General features: G+C 37.5%; 1 protein-coding gene across 2 annotated transcripts in view; it reads right to left on the reverse strand.

Annotated features, from left to right (window-relative positions):
* Positions 1-2,421: 2,421 nt before the first annotated feature.
* The window catches only part of elapor2a (endosome-lysosome associated apoptosis and autophagy regulator family member 2a), a 36,090-nt gene continuing 21,913 nt past the window's right edge, over positions 2,422-16,598 (reverse strand). Inside the window, exons 17-22 of one of the 2 annotated variants that reach the window (XM_056251161.1) lie at positions 16,073-16,169; positions 15,811-15,912; positions 13,809-13,935; positions 12,623-12,801; positions 12,351-12,525; positions 2,422-2,896 (exon numbers count right to left, since the gene is read on the reverse strand). In XM_056251161.1, coding sequence (XP_056107136.1) covers positions 2,828-2,896; positions 12,351-12,525; positions 12,623-12,801; positions 13,809-13,935; positions 15,811-15,912; positions 16,073-16,169 — 749 coding nt within the window. In that variant the 3' untranslated portion in view covers positions 2,422-2,827. Of the gene's footprint in view, positions 2,897-12,335; positions 12,526-12,622; positions 12,802-13,808; positions 13,936-15,810; positions 15,913-16,072; positions 16,170-16,598 lie in introns of both variants that reach the window. The other variant, XM_056251160.1, reaches the window with a different exon arrangement.

A 16,598-nucleotide genomic window follows, 5' to 3' on the forward strand; every position in this document is an offset into this window, starting at 1 on the left:
ATTATTCTGCTGACATCCAATCAGCTGGCTTCTGGCTTTCTATAAAGAGGATGAAGCAGAAGAGATTATGAGTAGGGAAAATGGAATGCAATTTTTGCCAGGGATTTTCTGGCCAGAATAATACATCGGAAGTGCTGAAGTGCTGAAGCCTTTGAAAACCCTTCCTTTTATCAGCCACATAAGTTCGCCTGAGGAGAGAGAGGACAGGTGAGAGAAATAGAGAGAGAACGGCATGAATGAGAGCGTGAGAACCGGAGGTAAAGTGGTGGCTGAGGGATAGAGATAGTGAGGGAGTTTTTTTGGTGAATTGTACACATCACCCTTCTTCTGTCCTCTGTGGAATTCTAATGGCTGTGGCACAGAGTCAAGGCTTTTATGGGAGATATCAGAACCGCTGCACTTTTCCAGGTTAGACACGAACTCTTCCACCTACAACACAATATTTCTGAAGCCCTGGGAGACGACGAATCACAGGAATGAGGAAGAGGCAGAATAAAAGGAAGTGAGATGTGACATTCGGATATAGTGAGAGAACTAATGAGGAACGTACAAAGCATCTGCTGCACCACTGCAGCACTTTAAGCGATAGTTCACCCAACAATGACAATTCTGTGATCAACCACTCACTGTCATGATGATATGAACACAGAATCTTTACTCAGATTGTCATATTCCTATTGAGCACATTTAAAAACAAACAAAAATGAAATACCATAAGGTGCTTTGTGTGAGGAAAAGATTTAAATTTAAATTGGATGTAAAATGCCATATTGCAATGAGAAATTAAGATTCTGTGTATAACAACTTAAATTTTAAACTGATCATCAAATACAGCTGACTTTGGAAGACAATGAAAATAGTGCACAAAATATACAGTATGGACCCATTTTTTTTTTTTTTTTTCCTTGTCTGGCCATTTTATCAACTGCCTTGCCGTAGCCTATTTTTCATTTATTTTTTAAATAATGAATCCACCCAAAAGCAACCCAACTCACAATATTATAAGTCTTATGGACGTTTTATTTTTGTTGTCCTCATCCTTTTCATCTGCAGTTTCATTCTCCTTGCTGTGTTGTTCATTCATTTCCAAAATAATTCAAAGACAACCAAATTCACAATATTACAGCATTTGATTGGAAGAAAAAGATACATTTATTTTAAAAATAATTCAAAGACATAACCATACAAAACTTCCGATGAACTACTCATCCCATGAAGCACTGCAAATTATGTAATCTATAATCAGCTATGACATCACAATATAAAAACTAGTGAATGTATAAATAATTGAAACTTATTAGATTTACTTCAAAATATTAAAACATACAAAAACTCTAGTTGAGAACACAGGAAATTAGTTGAAGTACTAAAATTAAGTCATGTAAAGTCACCTTTATTAATATCCAATACAGATTGTTTCAAAGCTGCTTTGCAGTAATAAACAGGAAAATAACGATTCAATGATGCAAACAGAAAATAGCCAACCGTGATTATTTAGCGAAATTCAGTTCAGTATTCATTCATTTAGGTTCAATTACTGTGTAGAGTTCAATACAGCTATAAAGCTGATTAAATAGAAATATTAAAATAACTCATAAAAATGATATATAATTACTAAAACCTAAACTAAAATTAAAATATACAAAATAAGTGAAGATATACAAATTAAATATTAATACATAGTATAATAGTATATGAATAATACTCAAATAACACTGCGGACTATGATCGGAGAATCTCACTGAGATTTAGTTATAAAAAATTCTGAACAAATCCATCATACTTTTTCACCATATTGGAGTTTGTGCTTTTTGTGCTTAAATTCAAACAATAATTTATTATACATGATATAAAAAAAACATAACTGACATCAGTTGAACGCAGTTACAGGTTTATTTCCTTGTAAACATGCACACAAAATGAGAGAAAAATCACAGAATTATTCATGTGAATAATATTGCCAACATCTAACACTTCAGAGTAACAGTGGACCAAACAAAACAACTAAATCCCAACGGCACAGTAACTGTAGGTTTACACCTCATTCAGAATCAATATGGGACTCAACAGATCATTTACCCAGATTTCACGTCGATGGGTCTTAAAATTTCATGAATAAAACCCCACCGGCAGTTCATTAAGTTCTTTAATTAGATGGCAAATCTAATGAAAGTTTCATCACCTCAGTCTTCATCACCACAGTTTCCCCTTAATCTCCTGTGTTTGTCTTAATACTGTAAGCCAAGCAGAATGACGCAGAGGTATGTAAAAAAAAAAAAATCATAAAAATAGCTGACCAAAAATGACTCCTGCTTTGCTGTAATCTCTTTATTCATAGACTTTATTCATGTCATATTTCATTTGGAATGTCACCATCACAGTCAAATAGGTTACTTAAGAAGGCTATTTTGGCCATACTTGAACACAAACACACTTTACATGGCTTTCCAGCGCTGTTTAGCTGGGATTGGAAGCGCCTGTCAGTGAAGCTTAACGTCTGAGTGTATTTGTGTGTTCACCCTGACCCTTGGCTACATTCGCTCTGACAAGCAAGACTCATGTAAAGTCGTGGCTGACGCTCCAAAAAGCTTCTGGACTGAAGAGGGAGGGAATTGGTACACATTTACAATAGGAAAACACACACGTACACAACTCCATAGTGACACATCTTGACAGAAATATTCAATGAGCATGTCCGTCCGAGTTCCTGGGGCGTCGCAGGCTTGTTAACCCTATTCCTTTTTTTAAAAGGCCACTGCGTGTGATATCGAAGAGAAAGGAACTTCCATTCATCTCTTTCTTTTCGTTACCCCTCTTCACTCTTCCTCTATCCCCACACAGACTTCTCTGTATTGGAGAATTTCAGTTGGACGGCTTCGTCGCTCTTCTTGTTGCCCTAGAAACAGAAACACGGTTTTGAAAACGCAGCCAAAACGGGAACAAATCACTGAACGCAGGCGCGACAAATGTACACAAACAGAGTGCAGAATCGCCCTCCTCGTCAAGGTCGCCTCCCTTTGAAAAGCCTGCCCTGCGAAGGCCAAGGACTGTCCACGGACACTGCACGTTGCTAGGACAACCAGTGTGCAAATCAAACAGCGAGTTGCGGTAAGCTAGGCCTGTTAAACAGAAAGACAAATGACCTGCAACTGCCTCGGTACGGATTTCAGGAACGCTAAAGAAACTGTTATTCACACAGAAGCCTGGTCACAAAACCTTAGTTGCCTACATAGAAAGTATTTTAATGCATCATAGGCACGCTCCCTACGCAAAGGCTGCTCTAAAAGGTAGCCAGCAACATTATTCTGCCTTTAAGACATCTTGTTTTTGGCAAAAACAAACAGAGAATGCATTGCAACGAGCAGAGTGAAAATTCAAGATGGCGGATCACTTGAGCTGAGAGAAATGCTGATTAAAAATGTACATGTTGTATTTCATTCAATACTGAAATGTTTCCATAAAAAGTTTAAATTACATTATTTTACCTAATATCTATTTTTTAAAAGCCTATTTATTATTGTGTTGTTAGCTTAGCAACATGCTAACTTCTTGTGTGGCGTGAGTCAACAAAGGTAATATCAAATTTGACCCTTTTTACTTTATGAATACACATTCCTGGTCTTACTGTGAATTATTCATGTGAACTTTATTCCAGATGAAGAAGAAAAAAATGATCTGAATGATAACTTGAAAGGATTTCACTACCAAATATACTCACTTTAACTCTTTCCCCCCGCCATTGACGGCAATTTCCGGCTTTCCACTATTATATGGTAGGGGGAGCTATGACACATCTTCTGAAAGAGTACTGAATCTCCTGATCAAAAAAGACATGCGAAGAAGATGCAGAAACAAGCGATCTTGTGTGTAATCATGCAAAATATGCAAATGTAAAAACGGCCTATAATGTCACTGAATGAAATGTCGACCCAGGAAGAGCTATAGGACTGTGCAGACATTAGGGGTGTTGATGGACTCGATTTCCTCCCGATTCAGAATGATGATCAAAAATTAGATGATCCAGATGTAGTTTTACAAAAATGTGATTTTCTCAGCTTTTTGCTTAAAATGTTGCTTTTTTTAATGAAACTCACCCACATTAACAGGTTGATAAAAGCATGAAGCTAAAGCAGAGGGTCTGCTCTTTCTTTTATATATTGCATGTTCACATATTCATACACCAAAATATTATGGGGGCCATGAAAATTTGGTAAAAATGATCAAAAACGCTGGCGGTGGCTGGCAGCTTTTTTTTTTTTTTTTTACATTCCCTTCTGAAAAAAAACAAAAACACTTAAACCACCCATTTTATTATATTCATATTTATTAATTTTTGTCAGTGAAATTTAGCAACCCCAAGATAAAAAAATATTGAAAACAAATTCAGCGCACAACTGTATTTGATTTATTATTTTCTACAATGTTCACGTGGCATAAAAGAGAAACGTCCGATTTTTTTGAGAGGATATTGTATTTTAAAGATAATTTCATTATTCAAATCATTATTAGAAAGTGTTTAAACAAGGTTTTTCATGCTTGTCCACTGAACCATAAACAATTACTACACATCCACCTGTGGAACAGTCCTTAAGACACTAACAGTTTACAGGCGAAAGAACATTAATGTCATAGTTCCAATAACTTAGGACATTAAAGAGACCTTTCAAGTGACTCTAGAAAAACACCAGAAGAAAGATGCCCAGGGTCCCTTATCACCCGGTGTGAACATGCAGCAGGAGGCATGAGGACTCCAGATGTGGCCAAAGCAATTAACTGCAATGTCTGCAATGTAAGATGCGTAAGACAGAGCAACAGGGAGACGGGAAGGACAGCTGATACCCCTTACTGTGCCAGACCACGTGGAACCATATGTCCCCTCTGACGTGTGCGAGAACTTGCAAGTGCCTTGGCGGAGGAGTGGGGTAACAATCCACAGCAAGAGCACGCAAATCTGGCTCAGTCCATGAGGATGAGATGCTCTGTAAAACTTAAAGCAGCTGCTGGCCACACCAGATACTAACTGCTATTTTTTAAGCTGTTTTCTCAAACTGGCCAAGCTGGTGTTTAAGCTTGTTGCCTCCTCTAAAACCAGGCTGGGACACCAGCATTTTCTAATTATTATTCAGCAGGGTTTATCTAAAGCAAACCAGTCACTAGGAACATGATTGATTAATTCCTGTCAATTTGGATTCTCTTAATTAACTTCCCTGAAAATTGCAGGACCAAAACTGACTCCGTATACCGCAGGAAATCTGAGCACGATCCCACGGGAGCTCGTACGGCATCTTCCTGGAGAAAACACTCGAGACTTTAAGTGACAATGGAAATTCTGAAGAGTGACGCTTGAATACAACTCTCTTCCTCTCAAAATCCCTTCTAATTGGCTGTGAACACAGTGTGACACCACATATGCCAATGCAGCTCAACAATCTTTAATCTTACAGATGTTGCTAGAAGTCCCTCAGCGGCTCCTTCAACTGCCCCGAGTTAAACATCAAGGCATATACACACCCACCCTCAAGCAAACTCTCAGCTAAAATTTCTGAATGCAGTCGCTGCTAGAGGGAAAGACAAAGAAAGAAAAGCAAAAGCAAGGAGAAAGAAAAAAGAAAAAAAAGTACAGGGATGAGGGTTGAGCTGAGGTCATTTCAACTGAAAGGCTATGAAGAAACTGCAGTCCGTGGAAGGGAGAATTATTAAGAACTTTAAGCATATTTTCAAAAACACTTCTGTGAATGACCAGTAGAGGTCACTAAATACATTTATGCATTTGGCAGATGCTTTTAAACATTCAAGGTACGCATTTTATTGGTTCTTGCTTTCCCTGGGAATTGAACCCATGACCTTGGCCTTGCTAGTGGCAAGCACTACTGTTCGAGCCACAGAAAAGCTCAAACAAAATAAATAACAGTCATTATTTTTGCAGCTCTCCTTGGTGCTGCTAGTTCCACAGAAACATAAAACTGCACCTTTTTTAAAAAGCTGTATGGCTATGAAGTTCAGTGGTGATAATGTATAAGTTTCAGAATTAGCTATTTCCTTTTTACAATTTTTCTGTAATAAAGAGACAGAGTGACACTAGAAACTAAGGAAAGATTGTTAGCATACGTGCTAACTGCTAAGGCTTCACAAATCTGATTGAAATCACGAGATGACAGTGTGATTATCAAATCGCAAAGGCTGTGATTTAATGTGCTGCGTGTTTCAGAGTTAAGAGTGACACTGTTGCAGCATCTCTGAGCAACTTGCTTTGCAGTAAATGCTCCACATGGAAAATTTTCCATCAAAATGAAGGTTCCGCCTTTTTTGCCTCGATACAGATTCTGACAGCCTACCTGGGATTCAGTATTGGCCGATACCAAGTAGCGATCCGATACTAAAATATATATATTTTTAAATGTGCTGAATTACCTAATAAACTGTATCTGTATGTATGACTCACTGTGGGGAAGAGACTATTGTGATTATTCTTTTGTGAAAATAAAACAATATAAAGACAAAAATGTAGTGAATTATTGAATAAATAATTGTGGACCAGTGAAGGAACTGTAAATAAACCAATAGCTTCACAAGCTTGGTAGACATTCAAAATAAACAGGAGTCAGGCTGACTCCTTCATTCATAGTCTCGCGTAGCCAGACCTTCAGACTGACGGCAGAAGACCAATGGTCATGTAGTGTGACTCACATTCACGAAAAACAGTATACTATAAAATTAAAAGACACTTTTTAAATTTTAAACACAGCTTTTTAATGAAGCAGCAACATATGATAGATATATGACAGAACAAGAAAGGCTATCAATAAACTTTCATTGCACAACAGTATTGTAAAAGGCTCCAATACAGCCTTTATGCGCTTATGCAAAACGCTTATGCGCATAATATCGGATTTTGATCGGTCTCAGATGGCCGATACCCGATCTGGCAAAAAATGGCAGTATCGGAGCAATACCGATACGGAGTATCGGATCGCCACGCCCCTAGTTACCATACCAATTTTGGAGTCTCTAACTGAATACCTCTAGCGCCACCAACTGTCCAAAATTTCACTTACGTTTGTGCTAATAACTTTTGAACCGTAAGGGCTAGAAACAAAATTTATTTCCTCTTGATTTCTTGTCTCAAGATGATTCGATTGCGACCTATGGCGTAATTTTCTGTCACAATATTTTTCCCGCCATTTTGAATTTTCTGAAAAACTTTCTTTAACTACTTTTTAACTTAATATAACCAGGTCATCTTCAGACCATGGTGACAAAAATGTATAGATATTCAAGCAGTTTTCGAATAACGCGCAACGAATTTCGATGAAGAGGACAACAAAATGAACTTGAAGCTATATCTCCGCAATGCTTTAGCGTATTCTGACCAAACTTTTTGTGTGTTATGATGACAACCATGACCTGAGGTTACCTGCACAGTTTTGGCACAGTGCAACTGCAACCTAGTAGTCAGGAGATAAGAAATGTACATGTTTGCTTTTAACTACTGAAAGGTTTGGCCAAAAATCACAAAACTCTTTAGATTCGGTGCAGCATACCGAGTCGAACGATACCCAATTTTCCCATAACGGCCATTTTGAATTTAGTCATAAAATGCTATAGTCAAAATTTATAATGAAATTTCCAAAAATGCTAATAACTTTTGATTAAATTAACCTATTGTAATGAATAAGGGATCTATCTTAATAGATTCCTTGGGTCATGTCAAAAACACAGATAATTTCACCATAGTTGGCCAAACTTCCTGTCTGCCATTTTGATTTTCTTTCAAAGTCCCTGTAAAGGCAATTCTAAAACAAAAAAAATCTAAACATTATAAATGTTAGAAATGTATTGCTAAAACACATTACAAAGACTGTGAACTGTGAAGTACTGAATTCTGGAGTTAGACCGTTAAACAGTTTTGCACCATTGATGTGTTCAGGATTTTTGGGGCGGGGCTAAAACGGTGGCTCGATGACGCACTGGAGCCCCTGAGCTCCTGGACACGCCCCTACTGTCGATGACACACTCTCCTAACAATATAACTAGAGCACATTCGCATCAGTTCGCCACTCAATCGCAAGTTACTTTCAGTACTATTAGTTACTACAGCCTACAGTTTGCTAGCTAGCTATGCCTTCGTCATGGAAATGCGTATTACCTGGATGCCATCACTTACAAAACAGACCGGTGTCCTTATTTAAATTTCTGAAAAACGATCATATCAAGAAGAGGTGGATTAATTTTGTTAAGAGCCACCTTGATAGAGAGCTGAGGATCACCACCAACACCCGCCTCTGTAATGATCATTTTACACAGGATAGTTTTATTAACTTTCGTCGGAGACAACTGGGATTCCCTGATAATCCGCTGTTACTGGCGAATGGCGCCGAACCGACTATCTCCCGCCTCGGCCTTCATCCTCCCGTGATTTCAGCACAGCCAGCGGACAGCCCCCAGCATTTGAGGGGAGAGAATACCGCTCATTTTTTAAAGATTTTGATAGCTTATTTAATTTACTTGGTGGCTTTTTTTTATCATTCAAATTTGGCTGGGTGGCTAATAACACATTTTTCTGTGGTGTGACAAACTCAGAACACATACTTAATTTTGACTTTACAGGGACTTTAAAAACCTACTTTTTCAAACTCCTCCTAGATGTTTGTCAGATTTCCACCAAAATCAAACCGTATCATCTTCAGACCATGCCGGCAAAATGTCATGGATTTCATGTCGATAGACGGAAACGTTTTAGTATACCGCATCGACAAAGTCGATAACATTATGCCAAAATGACTCCTAGGCTGTATCTCTGCAATGCTTTGTTATTAGGGGTGTAACGATACACAAACCTGACGGTTCGGTTCGTCCCACAGTTTTGAGGTCTCGGTTCGGTTCATTTCGGTGGGGGGGGGGGACTTTAGAAAGTTTAGAAAGCTAAAATTGCTTTTATTTTTTATTAAACAGTGCTTTAATGAACAAATTGTGTCCAAATTGTGTCCAAAATGACAAAATTATCTGCTAATGCTGTAAACTACAGCCCTTACTTGCACATTACTATAACATTAAAGCTCAACAACAGAGCCTAGACTTTTAGCCTAAAATGATATAATAATAATCAACACTCAAATAACAAATTGTATGAAAACATGTCAACTGCACATAAGGCAATTTTTGCATTAACATGTTTTTACTCTAATTTGTTATTGTTATATAATAATTTACACAGTTGTTTTTTCATGACAACTATTTTAAACATACATTAAATAATCAAGATATCATAAACGGGTTAAGTAAAATATAATATATAGGCTAATATATAGCATTTATTTAGTGAAAGAGTTAGCAAACCAGCAAGCTGTGGACACTGAATGACTTGCCCAGTGGCGGTTCTAGCCCATTTCAACTGGGGGGGCCAAGCTGGGGCCAGTTGTACTGTTAGAGGGGCCAGTTACATTTAGACCTTATTGTTGTCATATCATTTTCTGCACTGCTGCAGGCATTAACAGGCAAAATACCGTGTTTATAATCATTCAACAATGTATTTGCATTTCCATTATATTTTTACATTTGCATTACATATTCAGTATTAGTCACAGTAACTGTAATAGACATGATGTCCTTCTTTCTCTTCATTTTGAGAACTATAGAGCAAAAGCAATGGGGACCAAGAAGCTTATTAATTCATTTACTGAAAATAACTGACTTGATATGTCTAACCGTTTACAGGGTTCCTGCACACTTTTTAAAGTCAAATTTAAGGCTTTTTAAGACCTAAAGAAATCAAAATTAATACCGTACATTAGGGGTGTGCAATATTGACAAAAATATATTTCAATATTTTCAACATTTTGTTAATAATTAGATAATATTTTACTGATTGTGTTTTTGTGCTGGTGCCATGGCTGGTTTAGGCCTGTTGTTGACAGCTGATTTACGAAGATATTAATATTTTTCATATTCTATGCAGTGGTCAGTTCACAGCAGTGACAGAAATACATTTTTTTAATTAAGGGGCAATATTTGCCACCTTAAATTGATTTCCAGGGGCATTTTCACCTATATATGGACATTTTTTCTAAACTTATTTAGAGTTATGCATCACCTTTTATGTCAAATACTAACATTCAAATTATACAGTAATTATACTTATTTATACAATAATACTTCATTATGCAATAATTATACAGTACCACTGTTACCAGTCAAATTAATTAATTCAATCAAAATCCATCTTTGCAGTGCAGAGGTGACACAGAAGTGGCATTAATATATTTACACTCCATTTACAATTGCATAAATAAAGCTATGAGATTTTTTTTAAATCAATATTTAAATATGAAATTATTTCTAATTTTAACGTTTTAATTAAAGGATACTTTAAATATGAAACTAAAACCGCCAGTAGGCGGCGGCAAGTCCCTGTAAGAGGGATTCATTCATTCAAACGATTTGTTCAAACGGCTGATTTATTCGGGAAAGAACAAGTGATTCGTTCAAAACGCGGATTTCAGTCAATAAATCATCGCTGTGTTGCATTGAGACTCTGCTACGGTTTCATTATGAAATTCTAGTCGGCGAAATAAAGGGAAAACAAACAATATTGACAATATTGTGTCTAAAAAGTAACTCCCAATGTTAACTTATTGTTAATTTAACTGTTGTATAACAAAAATATCACAGTTGCAATTGTGCACGGGAAAACGGCACTCTTGCTGATGTGATATTCTAATATAAGAACATAATATGATATAAATATAAGACAAAAACTAATTTGGGGACATAGCCTATATGAACTGCACACAGCAGTGAAAGGACGATAGACAAATGCTATGTCAGCTCACAGTGCCTCGTAGGCTACATAGTTAAAACAATGATTACAATATCATAATAGACAATACACATCGCACACCCCATACGCACATAAAGAATGAACTTACAACTGAACTGACATTTACCAACTTTCTTCTTCTCTCCTCTCTCGCGTGCAGGAGACAGGCGTTATTCTGCCGCGATTCCCGCGAATGTGATGCGAATTGTCACGTGAAAATGCAAATCCACAAAGATAGAAAAATAAAAAATAATACGCATACAACGATAGCAAAAAACAGTTTTGTAAAAATTATTTCAAACTCCACATTTAGGGGGGCCACAAGGGGGGCCAAGCTTTTTGTCACAGGGGCACGGGCCCCCCTGGCCCCCCCTCTAGAACCGCCACTGGACTTGCCTGAGGTAAATATAAAGCTATGTGAAAAACTAAGCGTTTTATTGACGTATTTCCGCTGTTGAAACACAGATTGAGTGTTTACACGAGTTATGATGCCTTTCAGTAAGTATACTGTATCTTTCAACATACCTTCGGGTGTCCATTCATGTTTATTCTGTAACTGAGGGAGAGATGATCGCGCTCCGCGCTGCCGCATGCATACAGTGATATCTGTCACGCCACAGCGCCAAAACGGCATTTATTGTTTGCATTTCGTGATCAAATAGACATAATTTGAAAGATTACACCTTGCTTATTATCAAAAATAACAAACCACTGAGCTTATTGCGATTATATGTGGTTAATGGTGGTTAGGCAACAGCCCTGTTTTCTTTGTGTACACATAACACATGAGGTGCAATGAGCCGGGGCTGGGCGGGGCAGCAGGGGGCGGGGCGTGTTCGGTTCGCCATGAGAGTATCGCGATACGTATCGTGGGTGGTGTATCGCGGTTTTTCGGTTCGGTTCAAATATCGTTCCACCCCTATTTGTTATATTTACACCAAACTTTGCATGTGTTATTTATACTTTACTCTGACCACACCACATCAATTTTGTAACAGCGCCACTAATTGGTCGAAAGTGATAAACCATTAAATCATATTACTAGTTTTTTATTACATATTACTAGTGACTGATTTTTACAGCCATTTTGACTAAAATCATCTTAATAGGTATTTAATTGTCAGTTGTTGCATTTGGTCTGACACTCCCAGCCATTTTGGCATTACAGTTGGCATAACTGCTTCTATTGCTCTCCTCTCATTTGTAAGTCGCTTTGGATTAAAGAGTCTGCTAAATTATTAACTGTAAATTACTTATCGTGTTCTTTGTGCTTTGCCCCGATAACTGCAGCTTGCAGCTATATTTCTTATTCTTATATAGCCATATTGATATACAAAAGATAATTGCCTAATTGTGCTGCCTTACAAATAAGCACAGCAAATCTGGATTTTTTTTTTAATCATATTTTAAATGCAATTTTCAACAGAAACGAAACAAAATTTAAAAAAAAAATTTTTCCCAAAATCGTGCAGCCCTACTAATTTGTGAAACTCATTTTAAGAAAAGCATTTGCACCTACTTTGGTTTCGCTAACCTTGGTAGTGATAGCTTTTAGCTTAGCCAAAAGAGAAGTCTTGTTGGCATAAACCACTTCATCCTCTTCCTCATTCTCCTCCCCTTCTCCTTCCATAATGGCGCAGCTGTCCGCCACCGGCAACTCACACTCCTTATTGGCCATCATCACGAGTTTGGAATATTTATACTCCAGTCTATCAGAGCACAAAGACAAAGAAGCATGAGGCTTATTAGCATTAATAAAGAGAAATGTTGTGTTTCCAAAAACTTTAATAGTCACAGGAATCATACTTTTTGTTTTTCTTCCAAAAGTAGCAGGTCAATGAAACAAGCAGAGCAGCACATAACACTCCAAGCCCAGCGACCACCTTCAGCCAGATATCAACCACCTCACATGGAGACGTTCTCTTCAGCGGGAGAGTCAGTCCGCCAGTACACAGCCGAGGTTCAGTCCACATATACACCGTGTCCTTAGAATGAAAATCACATCACTATTTATACAAAATTGTCATTTAAATCTCAGATGTCAGTGGAGAGTGAACTGAGAAAAATGACAAATATTTATTACCAAAACTAAAAGCAAAAAAGTTCAAAAGTTTGGGGTGAGTAACATTTTCTAATATTGTTTTTAAAGAGTAGCTTATGCTCACCAAGCCTGCATTTATTTAATCAGTAAATACAGTAGTATTGTGAAATATTATTATAATTTATAATAACTGTTTTGCATTAATTTATTCCTGTGATGGCGAAGCTGAATTTTCAGCATCATCACTCCAGTCTTCAGTGTCACATGATCCTTCAGAAATCATTATAATATGCTGATTTGCTGCTCAAGAAACATTTCTTATCATGTTGAATACTTTATAGGAGTCTTGAAATCAATAGAGAAAACAGCATTTATTTGACATATAAATCTTTTGTAATATTATAAATGACTTTGTAATGCCTCCTTGCTGAATAAAAGTATTAATTTCTTTCAAAAACAAAAAAAAATCTTACTGACCCCAAACTTTTGAACAGCAGTGTACTTAGTTTTTTCCTTTTATATTTGTAACAAACAGAGCAAGTCATTTGTTTCACTCAAAGCATCATATTCAAGCTAGTCTTCATCTCTCAAACTGCACCTGTCACACACACACTATGATTTTGTTTATAATTTTTGTTTAGGTGGCTTAAGGTGAGGAATAATTCACATGGAGTTCTGGAGAAAACTAACTTACCCTAGATACATTTCTGAAGATAAATTCATTAGTCACGACAGATGCTTTTCTTTAGTAGATTGATTTTAATAGCTTTTATTACTTACACCAGCGAGGATCAGACTATTATTCTTACTATTTGATTTAAACCATGCATTAAATTGCAGTTCCCTGCTTAAGTTAATTTTTAATGACATTTGGTGCCTGCATACACACACATTTATTATAACACATTTTCAGTCAATGATATATATAATAGAACTAATGAAAGAGAGTACCTGCACTCCTCCCTTACAGGCTCCTTCAATGGCGTGGTAGTCGACATTAGTGCAGCGTGGACAAGCACTGGAGCTCTCCCACAGGAAGTAGAACGAGCACCCGTCACAGGTCCCAGCAGGACACTTACTGACACAGGACAGAAAAAGTTCTAAAACTAAACACATCTTAGTATGCTCTATCTCACTGTAGAAGAAAGAATTTGGTTCGAAAGGTCAATTAAAAGCAACGGTTATAATAGAATCTAAAAGCCAAAGCACATAATAAAAATAGACCTCTAAGGATGTTTACTTTTTTAAATTAACATTTCACCTTGTATTTATTGCATTATTTTAAATGCAGATTTAAAAATAAGAATAGAATAAAATAATTCTCAAGTTAGGGGTCTTCATAAATTTTATTATTTATTTATATTAAAATATATACACTCACCGGCCACTTTATTAGGTACCCCATGCTAGTAACGGGTTGGACCCCCTTTTGCCTTCAGAACTGCCTCAATTCTTCGTGGCATAGATTCAACAAGGTGCTGGAAGCATTCCTCAGGGAGTTTGGTCCATATTGACATGATGGCATCACACAGTTGCCGCAGATTTGTCGGCTGCACATCCATGATGCGAATCTCCCGTTCCACCACATCCCAAAGATGCTCTATTGGGTTGAGATCTGGTGACTGTGGAGGCCATTTTAGTACAGTGAACTCATTGTCATGTTCAAGAAACCAATTTGAAATGATTAGAGCTTTGTGACATGGTGGAAGTAGCCATCAGAGGATGGGTACATGGTGGCCATAAAGGGATGGACATGGTCAGAAACAATGCTCAGGTAGGCCGTGGCATTTAAACGATGCCCAATTGGCACTAAGGGGCCTAAAGTGTGCCAGGAAAACATCCCCCACACCATTACACCACCACCACCAGCCTGCACAGTGGTAACAAGGCATGATGGTTCCATGTTCTCATTCTGTTTACGCCAAATTCTGACTCTAACATCTGAATGTCTCAACAGAAATCGAGACTCATCAGACCAGGCAACATTTTTCCAGTCTTCAACTGTTCAATTTTGGTGAGCTCTTGCAAATTGTAGCCTCTTTTTCCTATTTGTAGTGGAGATGAGTGGTACCCGGTGGAGTCTTCTGCTGTTGTAGCCCATCCGCCTCAAGGTTGTGCGTGTTGTGGCTTCACAAATGCTTTGCTGCATACCTCGGTTGTAACGAGTGGTTATTTCAGTCACTGTTGCCCTTCTATCAGCTCGAACCAGTCTGGCCATTCTCCTCTGACCTCTGGCATCAACAAGGCATTTCCGCCCACAGAACTGCCGCTCACTGGATGTTTTTTCTTTTTCGGACCATTCTCTGTAAACCCTAGAGATGGTTGTGCGTGAAAATCCCAGTAGATTAGCAGTTTCTGAAATACTCAGACCAGCCCTTCTGGCACCAACAATCATGCCACGTTCAAAGTCACTCAAATCAACTTTCTTCCCCATACTGATGCTCGGTTTGAACTGCAGGAGATTGTCTTCTCGGAGTTGCCGCCATGTGATTGGCTGCTTAGAAATTAAGTGTTAAAGAGCAGTTGGACAGGTGTACCTAATAAAGTGGCCGGTGAGTGTATATAATAATTATATTACAATAATAATTGTATTACTATAATATTAATATAGTCTAGAAAATACTATAATAATTCTAATATAATACTGTAAAAGTGACACCTTTGCGATTAAATCATAATAATAAAACAAAACACAAGTCAGTGGCCCTGCAGTGAGGTGATTTGATATGCCATGATGGGAGATGCCCCGTGTCAAATTTAGACTGAATTGACAGCAGTGTGCTTGTTTGTGTGTGTGCGTGTGCGTGTGTTTAGCACCATTTTTTATTAAATAAAATTATTATTATTATTAAAAATATATAATTGTTAAGCATGCAGCTTTTATGATCTCCTATTAAAGGGGCTTTATGGAAGAATTTTCTTTGTAAGAATGTATGCAAGAAGGTGCGCTCACCTGGGCACGGATATGTCTCCCCTCGCAGTTTTCTCCAGGTTACAGCGCAGTGAAACCACTGCATTTCTGCCTCTCTTACATGAGGTTGTGACCTGTGGAGATCTTTACAAATAATAGACACCAATAAACACATAATATAAGATGGAGGGAAAAGAACAAACCACATACCTTATTACAAACCCCTAAAACTAAGACCCTAGACAACCGTCTGTGAGAGGAACTTTAAGAGGCACTTTAAGTTTGATGACGTAACTGCCTGTACCGATAGAAGAAGTGAACATCTGGAATTCTCTTGGGTGGAGATGGAAATAGTTCTGGTCTGGCAGTTATTCCGTTAAGTGATTTCTCCACTGTGGCTCCTGTGGCACAAACACACACACAACCCGTCTTAAGAGGACACATGTGGGTGACAGCACAGCAGGAAGTGCTTAGTAAGTAGGACCACCCTTAAATTTGAGTAATTAATCATATTTATCACTAAACAAAAGGCCTGTTTCAGATATGCTGAGTTTTATAACTAAGAGTGTGAATTAAAACTAAGAGTGTGGATTAAAACACTTTAACAAACACTATGTAGAATTATTCTAAAGAAACAGAAATCTAAAACACATTTTTATTTGCTACTGCTTATCTAATATAAGGTTATGAAAAGTGAATTTTCCAAGTGTTTACTTTATGCTCTTTTAATGATAAAATTGGTTCACTTTTGAATCGTACAAAGAACATATAACAATATCCAATGCTTTTATATAAATACTGCATTCCATCTAGGTGCTGATAACCCTTCA

The sequence above is a fragment of the Rhinichthys klamathensis genome, unplaced genomic scaffold, assembly GCF_029890125.1.
Source record: "Rhinichthys klamathensis goyatoka isolate OS25496 unplaced genomic scaffold, OSU_Roscu_1.1 h1tg000078l_1, whole genome shotgun sequence".
Lineage (NCBI taxonomy): Eukaryota > Metazoa > Chordata > Actinopteri > Cypriniformes > Leuciscidae > Rhinichthys > Rhinichthys klamathensis.